The sequence below is a fragment of the Platalea leucorodia genome (genome assembly GCF_965183815.1).
Source record: "Platalea leucorodia genome assembly, contig: HAP1_HAP1_SCAFFOLD_59, whole genome shotgun sequence".
NCBI classification, from domain to species: domain Eukaryota; kingdom Metazoa; phylum Chordata; class Aves; order Pelecaniformes; family Threskiornithidae; genus Platalea; species Platalea leucorodia.
In genome coordinates this window covers 83,502-107,828 of record NW_028121451.1, presented here as the reverse complement: position 1 = coordinate 107,828, position 24,327 = coordinate 83,502, and the positions used below count along the sequence as shown (strand labels likewise).

General features: G+C 53.5%; 1 protein-coding gene across 1 annotated transcript; it reads left to right on the top strand.

Moving 5' to 3' along the window:
* Positions 1 to 41: 41 nt before the first annotated feature.
* Positions 42 to 18,496, top strand: LOC309603369 (olfactory receptor 14C36-like; the record flags this gene model as incomplete). Its single annotated transcript, XM_082338234.1, has 2 exons — positions 42 to 132; positions 17,652 to 18,496. The coding sequence occupies 2 exons, from the start codon at positions 42 to 44 to the stop codon at positions 18,494 to 18,496; spliced, it is 936 nt and encodes a 311-aa protein (XP_082194360.1).
* Between the last annotated feature and the right edge of the window lie 5,831 nt (positions 18,497 to 24,327).

Genomic DNA, 24,327 nt, shown 5'->3' with positions numbered 1-24,327 from the left:
TTCTACCTCCTTGAACAGATCCCCATGTGCAGAGACAGCAGATGTCCAATAACAGCTCAATCACCCACTTCCTTCTCCTGGCATTCGCAGACACATGGGAGCTACAGCTCTTGCACTTCTGGCTCTTCCTGGCCATCTACCTGGCTGCCCTCCTGGGCAACGGCCTCATCATCACAGTCATAGCTTGCGACCACTGCCTCCACACCCCCATGTACTTCTTCCTCTTCAACCTGTCCGTTATTGACCTGGGCTGCATCTCCACCACTGTCCCCAAAGCCATGGCCAATTCCCTCTGGAACACCAGGGACATCTGCTACGCAGGATGTGCTGTCCAGCTCTTTCTGTTTGCCTTCTTGGTAGGAGCAGAGTACTGTCTTCTCACCATCATGGCCTATGACCACTACGTGGCCATCTGCAAACCCCTGCACTACGGGACCCTCCTGGGCAGCAGAGCTTGTGTCCACATGGCAGCAGCTGCCTGGGGCAGTGCTTTTTTCAATTCTCTCCTGCACACTGCCAATACATTTTCACTCCCCCTCCGCCGAGGCAATGCTGTGGACCAGTTCTTCTGTGAAATCCCCCAGATCCTCACGCTCTCCTGCTCAAATTCCTACCTCAGGGAGGCTGGGCTTCTTGTGGTTAGTGTCTTTGTGGCCTTTGTGTGTTTTGTTTTCATCGTGCTGTCCTATGTGCAGATCTTCAGGGCCGTGCTGAGGATCCCCTCTGAGCAGGGACGCCACAAAGCCTTTTCCACGTGCCTCCCTCACCTGGCCGTGGTCTCCCTGTTTGTCAGTACTGGCATGTTTGCCTACCTGAAGCCCCCCTCCATCTCCTCCCCATCCCTGGATCTGGTGGTGGCTATTTTCTACTCGGTGGTGCCTCCAGCAGTGAACCCCCTCATCTACAGCATGAGGAACCAGGAGCTCAAAGACGCACTGAAGAAGCTCATTCAATCCGTAGTCTTTCAGCAGCAATAAGCTGCCCATGTCTCTTCACAAGTGATTTCCAGTGTATCTGGGGAATGTCCTGTGCTTTGGGCATTTTATCTATGATAATTCTGTTTCTCCAGGAATGTCTGCATGCACTCCACTTCTCCAGAGGCATGAACCCACTGTGTCTGACACAAAGGTCTTTGCACATGTGTCTTGCCCAATGGCACAGCTGGCCTCCTATGTCACATCTCTGTAGTACAAGGGGATTTCCTCAGTGCCGGTGTCTGGAGGTTGGGCTTTTCTTCCAAAGCTGAGGTCAGGAACAGGCTGAGGAAGTTGTCCCCCACGAGGCCGTGCTGCTGTGCTGGTGTTCTCCATGGGCTGAGGGCAGTAGGGCTCAGGGCGATGTGTTAGGGAATGGGACTGGAGGGAGCTTTAACTGGTGGCCTCCCTATTTGTCCACTTCCAGCACTGGCCCCTGCCCAGAGGTTTATGGGTGAGTTTTGCTGCACAGCCATTTTTGCCTCCTCCGGCTGGGCTCAGGGCCTGCACTGGGGGAATGGCCAGCCCTGCTCGACCTCCCTCCTTGTCCAGACCCTGGCAGACCCTGGGTCAGGGATGTCTGCGAAATCTTATATGGGGTGTGGATAGGGCTGGGTAGGTTCCAGGACGTGGGGGAGGCTGTGTCAAGTAGGAGGAACAGAAGGGGGACAGGGTACAAAGCGATGTTGTCCTGTTTTCAGCTGGGATAGAGTTAATTTTCTTCTTAGTAGCTGGTATAGTGCTGTGGTTTGGGTTTAGCATGAGAACAATGATGAGAACAACACACTGATGTTTTGGTTCCTGCTGTGTTAAGTTGTTGCTAAGTAGTTGCTAAGTAGTGCTTACACTGGTCAAGGACTTTTCAGCTTCCCATGCTCCGCCAGGTGCACCAGAAGCTGGGAGGGGGCACAGCCAGGACAGCTGACCCAGACTGGCCAAAGGGCTATTCCATACCATGTGACGTCATGCTCAGTATATAAGCTGGGGGAAGAAGAAGGAAGGGGGGGACGTTCTGTGTGATGGTGTTTGTCTTCCCAAGTAACCGCTACGCGTGATGGAGTCCTGCTTTCCTGGGGATGGCTGAACACCTGCCTGCCCATGGGAAGGAGTGAATGAATTCCTTGCTTTGCTCTGCTTGCACGCGCGGCTTTTACTTTACCTATTAAACTGTTCTGTTTTATTGTACTTCAGTTATTAAACTGTTCTTATCTCAACCCATGAGTTTTCTCTCTTTTCCTCTTCTGATTCTCTCCCCCATCCCATTGTGGGGGAGCGAGTGAGTGGCTGTGTGGTGCTTAGTTGCTAACTGGGGTTAAACCACGACAGTCCTTTTTGGCACCCAACGTGGGGCACGAACACATGACCCTGGGATTTAGAGTCCCATGCTCTACTGACTGAGCTCATGGAGATCACGCAAGAGAATCTATTCCTCACTCTGAATACACCCTTTGCCATTGATACCACTCCAGGGTTCTGGCTATTGCTGAGCACTGCTCGCAGAGCATCAAGGCTTTCTCTCTCAAACACCTCCCACAGAAGACAGTAGGCTTGTGGGGTGGGGGGGCAAGAAAATGGGAGTGAAGACAGCCAGGACAGCAGACCTGAACTGACCCAAGGGCTGTTCCATACCAAAGGATGTCGTGCTCAGCGATAAAACCTTGGCAAAAGCAGGAGGAAGGGGTGCTTGTTGTTGTTATGGTGTTTGTCTTCCCAAGCCAGTGTTATGTGTGCTGAGGCTCTGCCCCCCAGCAAGTGGCTAAGCATCTGCCTGCCCCCGGGAACTGGTGCATGAATTCCTCTTTTTGCTTTGCTTGCACACATAGCTTTTTCTTTTCTTATTAAGGTGTCATTCTCTTGATCCAGGAGACTTTTCTCCTTCCTTCTCTCCATCCTCTAGGAGAGGGCAGTGAGTGAAAAGCAGGGTGGGTCTGGCTGAGGTCAACCCACCACAACAATCATAACCTTCGCTCCAAGCGGGGCCTCACCAGGGTTCCCTGGGACTGTGCAGCCAGGATGTGGGATGCACTGGGGTCCCTGCATGGGCTCAGGGGAGGGCCCGTGGAGACACCCAACACCCAGCGCAGAGGGACTGTGGTGGTGCCTGTGGGCTGACAGTGGGGCAGTGTGACAGATGCGCTTAACCCCTTGACCGGACTGCTTCAGTTTCCCAAGTAACCGCTACGCATGATGGAGCCCTGGTTTCCTGGGAATGGCTGAACACCTGCCTGACGATGGGAGGTAGTGAATGAATTCCTTGCTTTGCTTTGCTTGTGTGTGCGGCTTTGGCTTTACCTATTAAACGGTCTTTATCTCAACCCATGAGTTTTCTCACTTTTACTCTTCTGATTCTCTCCCCCATCCCACTGCGGGGGAGTGAGTGAGCGGCTGTGTGGTGCTTAGTTGCTGGCTGGGGTTAAACCACAACACCGCCACAGGGTGCTGCAGAGCTCTGGGCACTCACCCCACAGCCCCAGCCCCTCTGAAGGGCACAGCAGCTCCTGTTGGGCAGGGAGGAGTCTCAGCCTCCCCATCAGCCCCAGGGCTGGAGGCTCACCATGGCATGAGGAAATGGACGTTAGGGAAACAGCAGGAAGCATGGTCTCTGGTCCAGGACATGCCCACCACAGACTGACTCTGCCCCATCATTGTCAGCCCCTCTCCCCACGCCAGCACAGGAGTCCTGGCCAGGGGACAGAGCAGCCTGCCCCGAGTGGGTGCCTGCAGAAAGAGGTTTCTCTGTCTCATGGATTCCCCCCTGCAATCATAGAAATGCTCCCTTGCTCTTCTCCACGGTCATCCCTGCTCTCCAGACAGCCTTTCCCCAGGTCAGCATGTCTGTGCTGGCCTGGCCAGACATTCCTGGTTCCTGCAAGGCCCCATGCTGGCGGTGCTGTTCTGCAGAGGGAGCGGGCTGTGGTGCCCCGGGGCCATGGGGTGACCCTGCACTGGCCATGCTGGTCAGGGTCAGAAGCAGACCCAGCTGGAGCAGGATCACTGCTGCTGAGCCCTTTTCCATCATCCCTGATTGCTCAGAAGCCAACGACAGGGCTGGGCAGGACCATTGGGTGTCTCTAATGGCACACAGGGCAGGGGATGGCTGCACTGGATCCAGCCCATGGGGTTTCCAAGAGGTTGCCCTGAAACACTCTCCAGTCTTATGGCCCTTTGCCTGCTGTCTCCTCACAGCCTCTCCTGCCATTGCAGGGCCATTGTTAGCCTGTGGGCTCCTCACGTTCACCTTTTCCTCCGGGACACTCCTCCTTGGATGGTCACTCATTTTATGAGGTGCCACTCACTGCCCACCCAGACTCACACACTGTCCCTGGAGATCCCCTGAGCTCTCCTGGCAGCTCTCAGTTCCTCTTCAGGATGGCATCTGCCATCAGCCCCACTGCAGGTGGGACAGCACCAGGCAGATAAGTCAAAGACCGGTTGCTCATTCAGTGGACATATGCAACCAAGAAGGGAGGTCTTCATCCGTGCCTTGGTTCCTAACACATCACCGTGGGACTCTGAGATTGTCACCCTGAATCCATCAGAACCCCAGAAGAGCAAAAGTCCTTCTGAGGGAGAACCTTCTTGGGTGTATTCCTGACACCAGCTTTGGAAGAGGCGCCCAGCCTTCTGGCCCTGTCCTGAGGAGCCCCTTTGGTTATGATGGTGCTTGCATGGAGACCAGCTCTGATAGAGTGGTTCACGTGGCCTGCTCCTGCCCTCAGCCACAGGGATGCCACCGTACAGATAACAGGACTGTCACAAGTTGCACCAGACCTTAGGGGCAGCACAAATAAAAGGGCACAGCAGAAGAGTGTGGAATTGAGGAGAGACCAGCACTGAAAAGGCAATGTCCTGCTGCTGTCCTTGGCCATGGCTCCAGGAAAGCAGCAGCCCCAACTCACACGCAGTAGAGGGATAGTGCCCACCAGGGCTGCTCCCCTGTCAGGCAGCTGGGCATTTGTCCCCTGAACCCCTCCTGCAGGCTGGGGCTGTTCCCCCAGCTCCAGAGGAGATGTGAAGAGACGGGAGCTGAGACAAATAATTTTCTACTGGTTTCTTTATGGAGTTTATCTAAATGGGGAGCTTGGATCCATATGTACATGAGGACTTTGGGTCAGGAAAAGGCAGGTAGGAGACCAAGAATAATATTATCACAGGTATAAACAAAAAAACAACCCCCCAAATATCCCACAAAGGAAAAATAAAGACACGTATGAAGAAAAGTCAGTCCAGGCTATTCCTGTGATACTGTGGGAGACCGAGTGGGACAATGGGCACCTTCTTAATATGAATTAGCTTGTAATCAAATAGTTTCCACACTGCATCCTTCGTTTCCTTGTTCCTCATGCTGTAGATGAGGGGGTTCACTGCTGGAGGCACCACCGAGTACAGAACTGCCACCACCAGATCCAGGGATGGGGAGGACATGGAGGGGGGGCTTCAGGTAGTCAAATATGCCAGTGCTGACAAACAGGGAGACCACGTCCAGGTGAGGGAGGCACGTGGAAAAGGCTTTGTGGCATCCCTGCTCAGAGGGGATCCTCAGCACGGCCCTGAAGATCTGCACATAGGACAGCACAATGAAAACAAAACACACAAAGGCTAACAAAGAACTTAAAATAAGGAGCCCGGCTTCCCTGAGGTAGGCGCCTGAGCAGGAGAGCTTGAGGATCTGTGGAGGTTTACAGAAGAACTGGCCCACAGCATTGCCTTGGCAGAGGGGGAGTGAAAATGTACTGGCAGTGTGCAGGACAGCATAGAGGAACCCAGTTCCCCAGGCAGCTGCTGCCATGTGGACACAAGCTCTGCTGCCCAGGAGGGTCCCGTAGTGCAGGGGTTTGCAGATGGCAACGTAGCGGTCATAGGCCATGATGGTGAGAAGGGCACACTCCAAGGAAGAAGAAAAACAGAAAGACTTGGGCAGCACTTCCTGCGTAGGAGATGTCCCTGGTGTTCCAGAGGGAATTGGCCGTGGCTTTGGGGACAGTGGTGGAGATGCAGCCAATGTCAAGAACAGAAAGGTTGAGGAGGAAGAAGTACATGGGGGTGTGGAGTTGGTGGGTGCAGGCTACAGCAGTGATGATGGGGCCGTTGCCCAGGAGGGCAGCCAGGTAGATGCCCAGGAAGAGCCAGAAGTGCAAGAGCTGCAGCTCCTGTGTGTCTGTGAATGCCAGGAGGAGGAACTGGGTGACAGAGCTGCTGTTGGACATTTGCTGTTTCTTGACATGGGGGCACTACTCAAAAAATGAACGGACAGGTTAAAATCAAGACAGACTCCTCTGAGCAAAACCACTCCATTTTTCATTGCAATACCCTCCAAGTGAAGTGCATTTCCTTTCTCTGGTCTGCGGTGGCTGAGTGCGGTGTACCGAGCAGGACCTCTGCTCATGTGCTGCTGAGGAGTCAGCTTTGCTCTGCTGCAGTGGCTACATGGGAGCTGGTTTGTGACAGCTCCATTGCTCTCAAGGAATGTCAGACGTAATCCACCTTTAACGGAAAAGTTCAATATCTGCACTCATGACTCCGAAGAGTGTGGGCTGCAGAAAAGAGGCTTAGCAAGTCTTTATAATAATTTTGTTTGTGGTTTTTATTTTCCACCATCACAACCGGTGGGTATCCTATTTAGGGATAGAAATCCTCATTTTTGTGACTGAAAATGTAAGAGTCTTGAGACAGGACATACAAAAGGGCTCAGATATTTGTAGCTTAGTGCAGAGTCAGGAGAGCTGCAGTGTTACAGAATCATGGAATCATAGAATTATTTAAGTTGCAAAAGGTCTTTAAGATCATTGAGTCCAACTGTTAATGTAGCACTGCCAAGTCCACCACTAAACCATGTTCCTAGGCACCATGTCCACGTGTCGTTTAAATACCTCCAAGGATGGGGACTCAACCACTCCCCTGGGCAGCCTGTTCCACTGCTTGACAACCCTTTCGGGGAAGAAATCTTTCCTAATATCCAATCTAAACCATTTCATCTTGTCCTATCGCTTGTTACTTGGGAGAAGAGACCGACTCGCACGTCACTACAGCCTCCTTTCAGGTAGTTGTAGAGAGCAATATGGTCTCCCCTCAGCCTCCTCTTCTCCAGACTAAACAACCCCAGCTCCCTCAGCCGCTCCTTATAGGACTTGTGCTCCAGACCCTTCACCAGCTTCGTTGCTCATCTTTGGACACGCTCCAACACCTCAATGTCCTTCTTGTAGTGAGGGGCCCAAAACTGAACACAGGATTTGAGGTGCGGCCTCACCAGTGCCGAGTACAGGGGAACCATCATTCCCCTAGTCCTGCTGGCCACACTATTCTCGATACAGGCCAGGATGCCATTGGCCGTCTTGGCCAGCTGGGCACACTGCCAGCTCATAGTCAGCCAGCTGTCGACCAACACCCCCAGGTCCTTTTCTGCCAGGCAGCTCTCCAGCCACTCTTCCCCAAGCCTGTAGCGTTGTGTGCGGTTGTTGTGACCCAAGTGCAGGACTCGGCACTGAGCCTTGTTGAATCTCATGCAGCTGGCCTCGGCCCATCAATCCAGACTGGCCAGATCCCTCTGTAGACCCTTCCTGCCCTCCAGGAGATCAACACTTCTTCCTAACTTGGTGTCGTCGGCAAACTTACTGAGGGTGCACTCGATCCCCTCATCCAGATTATTGATAAAGATATTAAGCAGAAGTAGGCCCAATACTGAGCCCTGGAGAACACCACTTGTGGCCGGCCACCAACTGGATTGAACTCCGTTCACCACCACTCTTTGGGCCTCATCATCCAGCCATTTTTTTACGCAGCAAAGAGTACGTGGGCCCAAGCCATGAGCAGCTAGTTTCTCCAGGAGAAGGCTGTGGGAAAAGGTGTCAAAGGCTTTACTGAAGTCCAAGTAGACAACATCCACAGCCTTTCCCTCATCCACTAGGCAGGTCATCTTGTCATAGAAGGAGATCAGGTTGGTCAAGCAGGACCTGCCTTTCATAAACCCATGCTGACTGGGCCTGATCCCCTGGTTGTCCTGCACGTGTCGTGTGATGGCACTAAGGATGATCTGGTCCATTACCTTCCCTGGCCCCACAGTCAGGCTGACAGGCCTGTAGTTCCCCAGGTCCTCCTTCCGGCCCTTCTTGTAGACGGGCGTCATATTTGCTAACCTCCAGTCGACTGGCACCTCCCCACTTAGCCAGGACTGCTCATAAATGATTGGAAGTGGCTTGGTGAGCACTTCTGCCAGCTCCCTCAGTACCCTCGCGTGGATCCCATCTGGCCCCATAGACTTTGTGTGTGTCTACATGGTGTAGCAGGTCGCTGACCATTTCCCCTTCCATTATGGAGGCTTCATTCTGCTCCCAGTCCCTGTCTTCCAGCTCTGGGGGCTGGGTACCCAAAGAACAACTGCTCTGACTATTAAAGACGGCGGCAAAGAAGGCATTAAGTACCTCAGCCTTTTCCTCATCCTTTGTCACTATCCAATAAAGGATGGAGAGTCTCCTTAGCCCTCCTTTTGTTGCTAATGTATTTATAGGAACTTTTTTTTACTGCCTTTTACGGCAGTAGCCAGATTAAGTTCTAGTTGGGCTTTGGCCCTTCTAATTTTCTCCCTGTGTAACCTCACAACATCCTTGTAGTCCTCCTGAGTTGCCTGCCCCTTCTTCCACAGATCATAACTCTCCTCCTATTCCTGAGTCCCAGCCAAATCTCTCTGAGCTCTCTGCCCACCAGTCTTTTTTCCCATCTGTGCTGCCCTTTCGCTTGTGCTGCCTTGAAGATGACTTCACACGCAAATTTCTCTTTAAAAACCCCAAACAACGGAACTCGTATGGCAGCAGGGAAGCACTGGTTCAATGGGCAGATCTGTAATCTCTGTCCCAGCCCAGAGACGGAGTTGCGTTGAAGAGAGCAGGACAGGACCCCTCACAGAGAGAAGCAAAGGACCCTGAGAGGAGGGTGCCAACCCCGAAGGAAAGGCTCAGCACTCCCTAGGATCCTACAGGAGAGCTGTGCCTTTCTGGGGGCAGCTCGCAAGCCCAGCAGGACAGGCAAAGCAGACAGTCAGGGGTCCCGAAGATGACATGTTCTAAAGAGAGAGCCCGAGCACTGCCCAGCAGACAACGCCCAGAAGACATCTACAGTGAAAGACGACAAGAGAGCTGCTGGAGAGCACCTTCCCCCACTGCTTGTTTGCAGTTTCCCCCCACCCCTTGCCCCTGTCCCTGCTGCCTGGAGCTCTCCCTGCCAGGAGCTGTTTCTCTGGCCCTAAGCCTCCTCCCTGTCAGTGCTCACAGAGCCCATCCCACCCACTGTGTGCTCAGCTCTGCCCTGCAGGCACCTCCCAGCAGCAGGGCACTGCCCAGGGGCATCTCTGTGTGTGCAGGCTCTGATGGGAACCTCAGAGCAAACCTGATGAGGCTGGAAAAGTGATACTGATGCTGTCTGTAAGCCACGGTATGTTGACTTCTGATACTGCCTGGTTTATTCACTTCAAAGAGTAAAAGAGTAGCAATTTCAGTGCCTCCTCTCAGTGCCTGCAGGCAGTGCCCTCAGCCCAGCTCCTGGGCACAGCTGTCTCTTGTGCCCACTTGCCATCAGCTGCCTCCATCCCAGGAGCCCAGCCCAACTCAGCAGCAGAGGCCCAGCCCAAGGCACCACTTTCTCTGCCCCTCTGGGCTCCCTCCAGGTGTCCCTGCGGCTCCAGGGGAACCTGCTGTGAAAGAGGCTGAAGGCATCACTCATGTTCCCTGCCTCAGCTGGGGAGTGACACTGCTTTCCACCAGGGTCATTTCTCCCATCTGAAGAAGAGTTAGGTCCAAGAATCACCTTATCATTGTCCCATCTTTAGGCAGGACACCCAGGCAAGGACAGGGAATGATCTCATTTAACATTGCTGAGGGAAGGGATTCAGCCCCCATTCCATGTCTGTAGTCCTCAGCGTCCCCCCATGCACAGCACAAACCCACAGGAGGTGGATTCCTCTTGCCTCAGTTCAGGGGCGCACACAATACACACCTGCATGTGAGCTCCTTGGCTCAGCTCCCATGCTCATTAATGGAGATGGAGGCCAGGACTGAGGTGTTCAGATGCAAAGACCTGGTGACACCTGAAGTTCCAGAGGTGCTCCAAGGTACATGGAGCCAGCTGCAAGCCCTCATGGAGCAATGCTGAGAGACAGGGCAGCATCTGGGGACATCTTCTTGGAGGCTGGTGGGGAATCTTTGGCCAAATGAAATGACATCAGATGCCCCCTTTTAGGACGATAGAACCTCTCTCTATTTGTTACGTTCAGGGCAGCCTATGCAGGGATTCATCTGCTGAACTGGAGTCATGTACCATAGGCAGAGCCAAGTTTCCCTCTGTCTCTTCATCAGCCAGGTTTACTAGATCTCCATTGACTCTAATGATGGTGGCATCAAGAACATTCTCACATTGCCTGACCAAATTCAGGGCAGTTATTCTGTGTAATGACATTTCCAGGCCCGTAATGTCATGTGAGGTGCCAAGGCTCTCACACGCAGCTACATGCATTTGGCAGGGACAGCGATGGTCCTGTACAGGAAAGCCATCCCCATTCAGAGTGAGTGTGTGTCAGACACGTGGCAGCATCGCAGGCAGATTCGGTGCCTTGGGGCAAGGAACTGATTGCCAGCTCTGCAGTGTGGCAAGGCCTGTCCCTTCTCTATCCAGTGGATGTAGGGCAGCCCATGACTAGGAGGAACATCACACCGTGGTCTCCATGCTGTGGTTTTCTGAGGTTTTGCCAATGGCTCTGAGTTCCCCATAACCTGAGCAGCTTCTTCCAAAGCCCTGCTAATGCTCTTCAATCACCCAAGATGTCCCAGCCCATGGACTCACTTGAATCCTCTCTTTATCGCCATATCTCAGCACTGAACTGCACATCCTCCTTCTCCTGCTGCCTCAGAATCAAAACTCAACCTGTTTCACCTCAGCCCAAGAGGCTTATCCATCCTTCAGGCTCATGGATGTTTCCTGAAGTCCAGGCAAGTGTGAGGAGTGAAGGAGGGACCGAGAGCAAGGTGAGCTCATGGGACATCTCTCACAGGACATCTAAAGAAAAGGTATGCTCCTCTGGACAAAATGCTGAGGTGTTCCCAGGGATCTCAGGAGGCGTGGCGCACCGATTCCTGGGTTCAGGGAGCTGGTCCAATGCCTCGTCTCCATCGCTGCAATGGTGGCATCGATGCCTGGCTCATGTGCAGACTGCGTACAGGGATGCTGACGTTCACTCAGCAACCTGCTTGGACCTCAGAGCTGGCCCTGCTTGGAACGAAAGGTAGGACTAGAGACCTCCTGTGTACAGAACAATTCCACCCTGAATTGTCCCGGGAGCCAGTGCTGGAGAGACCCTCACTTCCAGCTGAATCCTTCCTCCTGGGGCACACTGCAAGCCACAAGTGCGTGGAACAGATGGTGGGAAAAGGGACTACAGGGGTCTCCTGTCCAGGCTCCCACCAAAGGGTGGGGAACCACCAAATGCGGGTCAGGTTGGCTGTGACTTTGTAGAGCTGAAAGCTGAAAACCTCCAAAGATGGAGATCACAGAGAGGCTCTGCGTGTCCTGCTGCAGTGCAGCATCACCCTCCTAGTCAGTTTTACCTGAGGCCCAGTCTGAAGCCCCCGTCTGAAGCCCCCAGGAAGACGCTTCTTTGCTGATGGCTCCCGTTTTGCCTAATGAAATCCAAGGACCAGCAGAGCCTTTCCCACAGAGCTGCTGCCCAGCCACACAGCCGCCAGCCTCTGTCATTGCCAGGGATTAGTGCACCTCAAGGCAGGACTTCAAATTTGTCTTTATAGGAAATCACGATGTTACATTTTGCCCATCCCTCTGGCCTATCTTTGTCCTTTGCAGTGGCAGGTCTGCTCTCCTCAATATGGTGTCTTCTACAAATGTTGTGAAAATACACCCTCTCATCCCCTCCAGGTCATTAAACACACATTAAACAGGGCAGGTGGCAGGACAGACCCCTGCAGGACCCTACTAGCTAGGTGCCTCCAGGCAGAGCACCACACGTAGACAAAGGCCTTCTGAGACCAACAATCTGTCTGCTTCTTTACCCATCTCCACATCCACCCAGGCAGACCAGAATATCCTAACTTGGGCACAAGAATATTGGAGGGGGGGTGATGTTGAGAACTTCACTGTCTTCCAGGTTAAAAGATAACCACTGCTCTCCCTGGGCCCAGCAGTAATATCCTTTCAGCACAGAAAGCAAAGGGGATGGCGAGAGACAAACAGCCCTGGGTAAACCCAGTCCCTTGTCTTTCAGACACCCAGAAATGGGATCCAAGTGAACACAATCTGGGGCACAGCCTTCCACTCCTCAGTGCATCATTTGGGCTTTTTGGAAAGGTGCTTGCAATGATTGCATTTTCCCCATTGTCAGGGAGTTTGCACAGACTCCATGGACTTTGAAGATGCTGGAGAGTGGCCTGGCCGTGCCATTGGCCTGCTCACTCGGCTCCCTGCCATGCTGCCCCTCCTGTCCCATACACTGGGAAGCATTTGCTCAAGTCATCCCTGACTTGATCCCCATGCACTGCTGGTTGATCTCCTCCAGAGTCCTGCCCTGAGTCACAGAGGCCTGGGAGACCTTGCTGGGGAAGGCTGAGGCAAAGAGGACAGACAGAATCTCACATCTATCTACACCTGCTCTTCCTAAATTCAGCACTGGCCACACAGGATCTTTGTTTTTCCTGTAACTGTTCCTGAAGCAGAAAACACTCCTTATGCTGCCCTTCAATTGCCTTTCAAGTTTAGACTGAGTTTCGATCTGGACCCTTGCTGTGCTTGGAGGATGCTGTCCTTGAAGAGCAGCTGTCCTGAGCTCTGCCACCATGTCACAGCTCCATCTGCTCAGGAACAGCTCCAGCTCCTCCTGCCTGTGCCCCTGGCTGAGGGCACTGCTGCACATTTGGGCTGAAGCACTGCAGCTGTGCAACCAGGCAAGCTCATATTTGCCATAAGAAACCCTGGTACCAAATGTCCAAGACCCCATGTGTGCAAAGGCTTTTCTTCAGAGCAGAGAGAAGGCAAGAACAAAAGAGAGCTGCATGTCTTTCTAGCCCCAGCTCTAAAGACCCAGCATGAAATGCCTGTTTCATTGAACAGAGGATAAGTCCCAGGCCTGAAGAAATTAGATCTTTCCTTGTCACCTTCCTGGGTGTCCTGCCTAATGACGAGACAAAAAAAGGGGATTCTCATGCCCAAGTCCTTTCCTGATAGGGGAAATGACACTGCTAGAAGTAAGCGTCTTTCTGCAGCTGAGGGAGGGAACATGAGTGATGCCTTCAGCCTGTTTCACAGCAGGTTCCCTGGGAGCCCCAGGGACACCTGGAGGGAGCCCAGAGGGGCAGAGAAAGTGCTGCCTTGGGCTGGGCCTCTGCTGCTGAGCTTGGCTGGGCTCCTGGGATGGAGGGAGCTGATGGCAAGAGGGCAGCACTGCAGAGAGACAGCTCTGCCCAGGAGCAGCTCCTCTGCAAAGCGCAGCAGGGCTGAGGGCACTGCCTGCAGGCACTGAGGGGAGAGGAGTGAGGAAGAGAGAGACGGCAATCTGGAGAGGAAGGAGAGCTCAGAGCTCACTACGGGAGAAATCATCACAGCCCTAAATACAGTAAGTCTCTGGGTGCAAGGCAGCGCCGCTGCGGTTCCTGGAAAGACCTCCTAAAGCTGGCACATGCCACAGCTTATGGAATCTGTCAGGAGGACCCTCAGAGTTTCGCTAGTGCAGAGGACAAGGACATGCTCCAGAGCAGGGATTCCCCACTGCACCCTCAGAGGACTGGCTGTGATGGCTGCCTTCTCCCAGGGATGGCTGCAGGGGTGTGAAGGTGGGTGTGCAGCCAGGGGTGCCCAGGGCTGTCCTTCAGAGCAGGGTCCCTGCACCCCAGGGGCTGTGTGCTGGGGCAGGGACTCTGCCGCCTGCCAGGGTCAGCACTCAGCCTGCCCGGGGAGCTCCCCACTGAGCTGCAGGGAGAAGCAGTGGGTGGACAGAGTGACCCCCAGCAAGGCAGGGTCCTTCTGCTGTTAAGAGGGTGCTGTGTGGGTCAGGGCTGCTCAGAGCTTCAGCTCACTTCCAGAATATTTCCAAGAGGAGGTTTCAAGGAGAAGAGCAAGACAAGAATTACTCTAAAGATAAGGAACTTTCCTGAGTCTGCGTTTTAATTTCCTACTGTGGGGGAATGGCAGGGGACTTGCTGAACTGTAAATTTGAGTGATCAGTAGGTCTTCCAGGAGTCTCCTGATGTGTTTTCAGTCACTCCTCTGCCTATGGGCAGCACCAGAATCACCTCTGCTGGACACATTGGTGTTAGGGACCTGTCCTTTTTTCCACCTGCAAACAGGAACATGCACCCAGCCAGTGCCCTGCAAACAGGCAGGTTTCTGGAGGGCCAAGGTAAGTGCACAGAGGTTGGCATGGGGTCTGTGATTGCTGACAGGGAAAAGACATGGGGCAGGGAAACACCTCCCAGCAGGAAAATCTCCAGGCAGCAGGGATATGATCTGGGAATGAGAGGAAACTAAAACCAGAAGTGCTGTGGGAGGATGAACGCAGAAACCTCCGTATGATCCCTTCCAATGCAGACCCCTTCCTCTGAGCAAGCCCCCTTGCCTCCTCTCCCACCCACCAAAGCCTCTGCCCTCAGGGCTGGGGGGTCCAAGCCATGAACCACCTCCTCTGCAGCCAGAGCTCCAGCAGAGCCGTGGTGCTGCTCTCCAGCCACGGGCCCAGTTCCCTCTGCAGAGCACAGGGGCTGAGAGCAGCTGCCCGGCCATGGTGGTGTCTGGGAGGTGGCGTGCACAGCTGGGGAAGGGGAACGCTGTCTGAGTGCCCCAATGCCTCTGCCCTGGCCTCTCTCAGCCACACCCTCACTGTCTTTTGCCTTGTTTCTCCACTGGTCTGTGTTATTACTGTTGTTATCTTGTTGCTGCCAGGCTCTCTGGGGAGGTGGAGTTTCGGCTGCAGAGTCACACACTGATTTTGTGGGTCCTTTCATGCATTTGTGACCATGGGAACAAGTGTCCCAGCTTTCATCTCAGCTGTGGGGCTGTGGGCAATGCAGTGTGTGGGGCTGGAGAATAAGCTGGTTTTCCCTTAATCAGGACAGACCAGCTCCCCTCCTTCTACACTAAGCCACAGGCAATCCTTTGGCTTCACAGGACTCCCTTTGTTCTCCCTGAGTGCAGCAGAAATGCTGAGGGTTTCTGACATCCAAGAAAACTCCACAGGTGAAATGGGGGGAGTACTTAAAAACCCAAACCTCTCAAGCTGCCTTCATCAATCCCTGTTCCTTAGCCCTGGGAGTGCAGGTGCTGGCAAGCCCTTCTAAGTTAGGAGCAGTTTCATCTGTCAAAGTCCAACAGCAGGACTGTCCCCTTCTCCCACCGTTCCCATGAACTCACTGCTGCAGAGCAGGGCTGACTCTCAGCAGGCAGCGGGCAGAGGCCCTGCTCCTCACAGATTGCTCAGCCAGCACAAGCCAGAGTTGCAGCCACAGAGCTGAAGTAAGTTCTCCTGGAAAAAGAATTGGGTGGGTGGGGGATGAGGCAGACTGTATCAGAGTGATAATCTAAAAGAAAGCTTTGATTTTTCTCAGCGAAGTATCCCTTAATTCTTCATTGACTCTTCCTCTAAGAACAGGACCCCATGCCCAGAGGGAGCAACCATCCAACAGCAGCACCATCACCCGGTTCCTTCTCTGGTCATTCGCAGAAACACAGGACAGAAACACATGAAAGGGAATGAGTTTGTGCTTTGAGTTTTCTCCTCCTGTTTGGCTGGGTGGGCATGAGGAGATGGGAATTTTTTTCTCCACTCTGGAGAAGGCACTGAGACCCCAGTTCTCATTAGAACTTTTCTCAGCTGCTCCTTAGGTTCTGCACACACAGAGCTGTGTCCGGGCAGTGCCCTACTGCCAGGAGGTGCCTGCAGGGCAGAGCTGAGCACACAGTGGGTGGGATGGGCTCTGTGAGTACTGACAGGGAGGAGACATGGGGATGAGGAAACAGCTGCTGGCAGGGAGAGCTCCAGGCAGCGGAGGCATGGGCAGGGAGTGAGAGGGAGCTTCTACCAGAAATGCCATGGGAGGGGGGATTCAGCATCTCCCTGCCATTCCCTGCAGTGCTGACACCTTCCCCAGAGCAATGCCTGGTCTTCTCTCCCACCCAGCAGATACTCCCACCCTTAATGTCACAGGGACTTGATCATGAGCTTCCTTCCCAGTAGCCCAACCACAGAAGAGGAGAAACCCTCAAGTGTCTGACTGCGTCTCCCTGTCCTGACTCCCTTGGCAGGAGTACTTTGGCATTTTCCCCTCTTGTCCCTGCTGCCCTTGTCCTTCCCCTTGCAATCACTGGTGTGTCAGGCGAGGATTAAGGTGCAGCTCAGACAGCGATGCTGCATGTTGTCTCGTGCAGATGGATCCATGGAGGAAGAGCATCCACGTCACCTCCTAGTATTGGGGCCCTGAGCAGTGCAGTGTATGGGGCTGGGAGGGAGCTTACCCTTCCTTCAGGACACCCCATCTTTATGACATTCAGCTGCTTCCCTGGGAGGGTGGGAGTGGGTTCTGCTCAGCTGCAGGCTGCCCTCCAGAAGGGCACATCTCTCTGATGGCCTCTCTGTGTTATCTAGCAGCCCTGTGCAGAAGACACCTCGATGCTAAGGGTATGGAAATACTGCTGAACCGTGTATGCAGGCAGCTGTAATGAGCCCCCTGTGTCCCAGGGTGGGAGTGGGTTCTGCTCAGCTGCAGGCTGCCCTCCAGAAGGGCACATCTCTCTGATGGCCTCTCTGTGTTATCTAGCAGCCCTGTGCAGAAGACACCTCGATGCTAAGGGTATGGAAATACTGCTGAACCGTGTATGCAGGCAGCTGTAATGAGCCCCCTGTGTCCCTGGCTGGGAGGGGAGCGCTGGGATCCTCCTCACGTGCAATGAGACAGGATGAAGGGTCTGGAGATCTGCACTTGGAAACTAGATTCCTCTGCTCTCTGCAGTGTCTCGTTTCTTCTCAGGGAATATGTGAGTTCGATTGTCCTCCAGTTGAAAGAGGTGCCAGCACAGGGCAGCTGAGACCAGGACTTATGGACAGACTGGTTCTCCTTGCCTTGCATTGAGGGACAGTCCCTTTTGCCACTGTGGACCCACAAGGTTTCGCTTGGAGTGCTGCAGAAACTCCGAAGATTTCTGCCTTGAAAAGACTCCTTGGGTGTGGTGAGGGAACTATAACAAAATGAACAAAACAAAATCCCCACAGCGGTGCTCTGCAGTTGGGAAAACTGGATGGGACAATGCTGGAAAGCTTTCTCATATCACAAGTGGCTTCAATCTGAGATCACCCTGTGTTCCTATTTACCTCTGTCTATATGGCAGGACTGACTCCTGCAGAGCCCCCTGCTCCCAGTGGCACCCTGAGCCAGCACCAGGCCAAGCTATGGCAAGGGACCTGCTGAAGGTCTTTCTGAAATGGGAGAGGCAGGTGGGGACAGGGCAGAAGTGTTTCTATGAAAGTGAATTGTTGTTCTCAGAAAAGTCTACTGTAACTTGTCACTGTCTTTTCTTCCTATGACAGTGCCCATGCCCAGAAGAAGGAAATGTCCAACGGCAGCTCCATAACCCAATTCCTCCTCCTGGCATTCGGAGACACACGGGAGCTGCAGCTCTTGCACTTCTGGCTCTTCCTAGGCATCTACCTGGCTGCCCTCCTGGGCAACGGCCTCATCATCACAGTTGTAGCCTGTGACCACCGCCTCCACACCCCCATGTACTTCTTCCTCCTCAACCTCTCCCTCCTTGACATGGGCTCCATCTCCACCACTGTCCCCAAAGCCATGGCCAATTCCCTCTGGAACACCAGGGACATCTCCTACGCAGGATGTGCTGCCCAGATCTTTCTCTTTGCTTTCTTGGTAGGAGCAGAGTATTGTCTTCTCACCATCATGGCCTACGACCGCTACATTGCCATCTGCAAGCCCCTGCACTACGAGACCCTCCTGGGCAGCAGAGGTTGTGTCCACATGGCAGCAGCTGCCTGGGGCACTGTGTTCCTCTATGCTCTCCTGCACACTGCCAATACATTTTCACTCCCCCTCTGCCAAGACAATGCTGTGGACCAGTTCTTCTGTGAAATCCCCCAGATCCTCAAGCTCTCCTGCTCACACTCCTACCTCAGGGAAGTTGGGCTTCTTGTGGTCAGTATCTTAGTAGTATTCAGCTGTTTTGTTTTCATTGTGCTGTCCTATGTGCAGATCTTCAGGGCCGTGCTGAGGATCCCCTCACAGCAGGGACGCCACAAAGCCTTTTCCACGTGCCTCCCTCACCTGGCTGTGGTCTCCCTGTTTATCAGCACTGCCATCTTTGCCTACCTGAAGCCCCCCTCCATTTCCTCTCCATCCCTGGATCTGGTGGTGGCAGTGCTGTACTCAGTGGTGCCTCCTGCAGTGAACCCCCTCATCTACAGCATGAGGAACCAGGAGCTCAAAGACGCACTGAAGAAGCTCATTCAATCCGTAGTCTTTCAGCAGCAATAAGCTGCCCAGGTCTCTTCACCAAGTTATTTCCAATGTATCTGGGGAACCTCCTGTGCTTTGGGCATTTAATCTGTGATAACTGTGTTTCTCCAGGAATGTCTGCATGCACTCCACTTCTCCAGAGGCATGAACCCAGTCTGTCTGACTCAAAGGTCTTTGCACATTTGTCTGGCCCGATGGTACAGCTGGCCTCCCATGTCACATCTCTGTAATAAAAGGGGATTTCCTCAATGCTGGTGTCTGGAGGTTGGGCTCTTTTTCAAAGCTGAGGTCAGGAACAGCCTGAAGTAGTTGCCCCCCACAAGGCCGTGCTGCTGTGCTGGTGTTCTCCATGGGCTGAGGGGAGGAGGGCATGGGGCGATGTGTTAGGGAATGGGACTGGTCTTGGTGGTCAGCGAGCTGGACAGGAGGCAGCCGTGTGCCCTGGCAGCAAGGGAGGCCACCAGCATCCTGGGCTGTACAACCAGGAGCATGGCCAGCAGATGGAGGGAAGGGATTCTCTGGAATATTCCATCCAGATTTCAGATCCTTAATTCCGGAAAGATATTGGCAAGCTGGATTGGGTTTAGCAAAGACCCCTCAGGATAGTCAGAGACTGGAGCACTTTGCTGGTGAGGAGAAGCTGAGGGAGCTGGGCTTGTCCAGCCTTGAGAAGGGAAGGCTGAGGGGGAACCTCATCCCAGCCTGCCAGTCCCTATGAGGAGGTCATGGGAAATACAGAGCCAGGCTCTTAATGATTGTGTTCTTAGTGATGGTTGGGAGGAAAAAACAATGAGCATGCAGCCTGGAGATAAGAAAAGTTTTTCAGTGTGAGGCTGAGCTCCTCACTCCTGGGCTCTTCTTCCCAAGATGAAGTCCCAAGTGTGGATCTGAGGCTAATTTGGCCCGAGATACCCTCCTGACAGTGAAGGACAGATTAATCCCAGCAAGATTCAATTACCTGAACCACCAGTGCTGTCCAAAAAGGCCTTGCACAGGCATGGAAGAGTCTGAGGATCTCATTGCCTCACTTCCCCACCCCTTGCCTGGTAAGGTCTGCCCCCAAGTCTCCCTGGTCTTTGAGGCCCCCAGCAGCCTCTGGGGTAGCAAAGCTTCAGCCATGTGAGAGCAGGCTGCAGCTGGGGAGCACTAGTGCCAGCTGGACACAGGCAAGTGCCTGGGAGCAGAGGGGATGCACCCAAGGGGGCTGGGGGAAATGGCTGCTGTCATTGCAAGGCTGCTGCCCTTTGGCTTTGACATGTCATGGCAGCTGGGGGGAACATAAGGATCCTTGTTAGAAAGTCCAACCGATGGCCAGTTTCTAGAGGCGTCCCTCCCGGAGAAGTGCTGGGGCCAATGCTGTCTGACATCTTTAGTGGTGGCCTGGACAATGGGACAGAGTTCACCCTCGATGTGTTTGTGGACGGCACATAACTGGGGGGAGCCCTCCATTGAGTAGGGGGCAGGGAGGGGAACTGGATGATGGCCAGAAATATCTCCCACATTGAATTACTCAATCAATCTTTACCTGGAGTTCTCTGTAAAGACAAACGAGGTACAGGAAGGAGAAAGGGCAGAGAGGCTGAAGAAGAGATGGGAAATAGGTCACTACAGATAGAGTAGTTTTTCAGAAGAAAATTTCTCCACTGAGAGCACTGGTAGGAAATGTATTTTGATGAACAGCTGCATATAAATATGTTGGCAGAGGGGAAGTAAGGTACTGTGCTCACGTGGTCCTCCCAAATACAAAAATAAAAAGAGGAAAACAGTATTAGCACTCAGCCAAAATACCTGACATTCTGCAAATGAAGATTGTTTTGAGTTGTTGCCTAGAATAAGTTTTAAGTAGGTTTCGACTCAAGACTAAGACCTACGTTCAGGTCTGGGTTCATTTGCCCACATGCAGAGGCTGTTGCTGTCTGAGCTGCCCTGGGGTTATGGATGTACCCATAAGGTGCTTGGAAATGTGACCCAGGGCTCCCTTCTGGAGCATTAGTTGGTCACCAGGAAATCCCCAGGCATCTCGGCTGAGACATCTTCTGTCTCTCCATTTACTGCAAAGGGAAGCCTAGACAACTCGATTAGAGGTAGACATCTGCGTTGAGGTGTTTGGTGCTGGGTAAGGACAACCTTGTCCCTTTCTGCACCTAAAATAGAGTGACAATTCATGCACTGTGGAGGGAATGTGAAGGGAGTGTGTCTTGCTGATTTAGGGACTCCTTCCAGAAGTGCTGGTAACACAAATATGTTGGCCATGCAGAAAGAGAGCGTTTCCCTGAAGACGGTCACCCTTCTTCTCTGGAACGGTTGAGAGAGCTCAGCCCCTCAGAGTGTGACCGGCTGTGTGAAAGGGCGAGCAGTGGCAAGGCCAGTCCTGGGCAGGGAGTGTTTGAGGGCACTGAACTCCATGTGAGACACAAACATACTGTTTTTAATGTTATAGGCCTGATCACGACAGAACAATTCAGAAAATGTCAAAAAAATAAAAAGAAGCAACGAAGAAATTAAGGGAACAATTTAAAGGGAAGGCAATGTTCTACTTCTGTGGTGGGTTGATGCTGGTTGGATGCCAGGTGCCCAGCAAGCCACTCTATCACTCCCCCTCCTCAGCTGGACAGGGGGAGAAAAATATGAGAATATGACAAAAGGCTCGTGGGTTGAGATAAGGACGGGGGATCACCATCAATTCCTGTCATGGGCAAAACAGGCTCAACTCGAGGAAATTAATTTCATTTATTGCCAATCAAAAGTCAGAATAAGATAATGAGACATAAGAACAATCTTAAAACGCTTTCCCTCCCCACCCCTTCCTTCTTCCCAGGCTCAGCTTCCCTCCCGATTTTCTCCTCCCCTGCGAGCGGTGCAGGGGGACAGGGAATGGGGGTTGTGATCAGTTCATCACATGTTGTCCCTGCTGCTCCTTCATCCTCGGAGGGGGGCACTCCTCACACGCTTCCCCTGCTCCAGCGTGGGGTCCCTCCCATGGGAGACAGTTCTCCACGAACTGGTCACACAGCTCAGCTAACATGGGTGGTGTCCTCTCCTGGGCACTTGCCAGACCAGCCCAGACCTTTCCCGGCTCTTCCCATCTCCCCTGCCCTCTCCCCAGCCCAGCCCCGCAGAGCAGCCCAGCCTGGGCTGGCCCCACGGCAGTGCCCACCGCAGCCCACAGCCCCAGCCCCTCTGAAGGGAGCAGAGAAAGGTCAGCCTCCTCATCAGCCCCAGGGCTGGAGGCTCACCCTGGCATGGGGAAATGGAGGTTAGGGAAACTGCAGGAAGCATGGTCTCTGGTCCAGGAGATGCCACAGACTGACCATGCCCCATCATTGCCAGTCCCCCTCCCCAGGCCAGCACAAGAGTCCTGGTCAGGGCAGAGAGCAGTGTGCCCCAAGTGGGTGCCTGCAGAAAGAGGTTTCTCTTTCTCATGGATTCCCCCCTGCAGGCACAGAAATGCTCCCTTGCTCTTTTCCCTGGCCATCCCTTTCCCCTGGCCAACTTGTCTTGGTTCCCACCCCGTGCTCTCCACAGGCCCCTAAGCTAGCAGTGCTGCTCTGAAGAGACCAGGTCCTGCTGTTGTCCACAGCCATGGCTCCAGGGAAGCAGCAGCCCCAACGTGAAGGTGGCAGAAAGGATCTGCCCACTGAAGCAGCGAGGGGCATCCCTGAGGTCCACGAGTGCCTGCTCCTCCATGTGGCAGCTGGGCTCGTGGCTCCTTGACCCCTCCTGTATGCTGGGGCTGCACCCCCAGCTCCAGAGGAGTTGCACGAGATGGGAGCAGAGTCAAAGAAACTTCTGCTGGATTCTTTATTGTGTTTCCCTAGACAGGGAGACTGGCTCCATATCTATGTGGGGTCTTTTGCGTCAGAAAAAACTGGCAGGGGGGTAATAATAATATTATTTAAGTGGAAGTAATATATGACGCAAAATAAACAAAACCAAGAAATATATGATCAAAAGAGCATGCGAGCTTTTCCTGAGGGTGATGGCCACCTTACTGATGCTGCAGTAGTCCGTGTTCAAACAGTTTCCTCTGGGCCTCTTTGATGTCTGTGTTCCTCATGCTGTAGATGAGGGGGTTCATTGCTGGAGGCACCACTGAGTACAGCACTGCCACCACCAGATCCAGGGATGGGGAGGAGATGAAGGGGGGCTTCAGGCAGGCAACCATGATAGTGCTGATAAAGAGGGACACCACAGCCAGGTGAGGGAGGCACGTGGAAAAGGCTTTGTGGCGTCCCTGCTGTGAGGGGATCCTCAGCACGGCCCTGAAGATCTGCACATAGGACAGCACAATGAAAACAAAACAAGAGAAAAGGAAGGTGGTGCTAAATATGACAAGCCCAACTTCCCTGAGATAGGCATCGGAGCAAGAAAGCTTGAGGATGTGGGGGATTTCACAGAACTGGTCCACAGCATTGCCTTGACAGAGGGTTAGTGAAAATGTATTGGCAGTGTGCAGCACAGCATGGAGAAACCCAGTGCCCCAGGCAGCTGCTGCCATGTGGACACAAGCTCTGCTGCCCAGGAGGGTCCCATAGTGCAGGGGTTTCCAGATGGCAACATAGCGGTCATAGGCCATGATGGTGAGAAGAGAATACTCTGCACCAAACAGGAAGAATACAAAGAAGACCCGGGCAGCACATCCTGCATAGGAGATGGCCCTGGTGTCCGACAGGGAATTGGCCATGGCTTTGGGAAGAGTGGTGGAGATGCAGCCCAGGTCGAGGAGGGAGAGGTTGAGGAGGAAGAAGTACATGGGGGTGTGGATGTGGTGGCTGCAGGCTATGGTGGTGGTGATGATGCCATTGCCCAGGAGGGCAGCCAGGTAGATGGCCAGGAAGAGCCAGAAGTGCAAGAGCTGCAGCTCCCGCCTGTCTGTGAATGCCAGGAGAAGGAACTCGTTCATGGAGCTGCCATTGGACATCTGCTGCTTCTGGGCATGGAAACTGCCAAAGGAGACAAAACAGAAAAATTCAGAGAAGCTTCTCTGAGCAAAATTTGATTCCTTCATTGTGAAATACCTAAGGGAGCTTTTCTTTCCTGAGGGACCGTTATGCAGCTCCGAGGCTTCAGCTCTGGTTTGTGCTGGCTGAGTGTGCTGTGCAGAGCCGTGCCCTCTCCCCAGGGGCTCCTTGAGGGTCAGCCCTGCTTTCCAGCAATGACCCATGCAGGCAGCAACAGCGCAGTGTGTTTGGAGGGAGGGTTCCTGGGGAGGAGTTCCCTGTGCTGCACTACAGCGGAGGGTGAAAGCTCCGAAGGACACTTTCTTCCCCCGAGGAAGGTGGGAGCTGAGGTGCAGCGAATGTGTCTCGTTACGCTGTGGTTTAGTATTCAGACACCCCCATCCCACTTGGGAGATGTTCTTGGAAAGGGTGAAATTGCCCCGTTGCCCCACTGCTCTCAGTGTAATCCTGCGTCAGTGCTCCCATCCAGGAGGGCTGCTCTGTCCATCAGCCTGGTGCCCAGCTGCTCTGTGCTTGCACTGCTCCCAGCTAGAGGAGGACTGCATACAGAGGTTATTCAAAAAAAACCTGGACTGTCCTGGGAGCAGAGGGGTCCTGTTCCAGGTGCAGATTTCAAAACACCTCTCCTTTCCAGCACAGCTCTGCAGAGTAGGATGGAGAGCACAGGACAAGGATGCTGACTGGCATGGGCAGATCGAGTGCTCTCAGATTATCACCAAGGTTCTACAGGAGAGCTGTGCCCTTCTGGAGTGATGCTCACAGCCCCGCAGGACTCCCTGTCCAGCATGATCAGGTGTCTGAAGGTGATGTCTGCTAAGGGAAGCAGTGTCTCATTGCCCAACCACTCACTGCAGTGTCTCGAGGCTGGAAAACAGAAAGAGAGCTTGG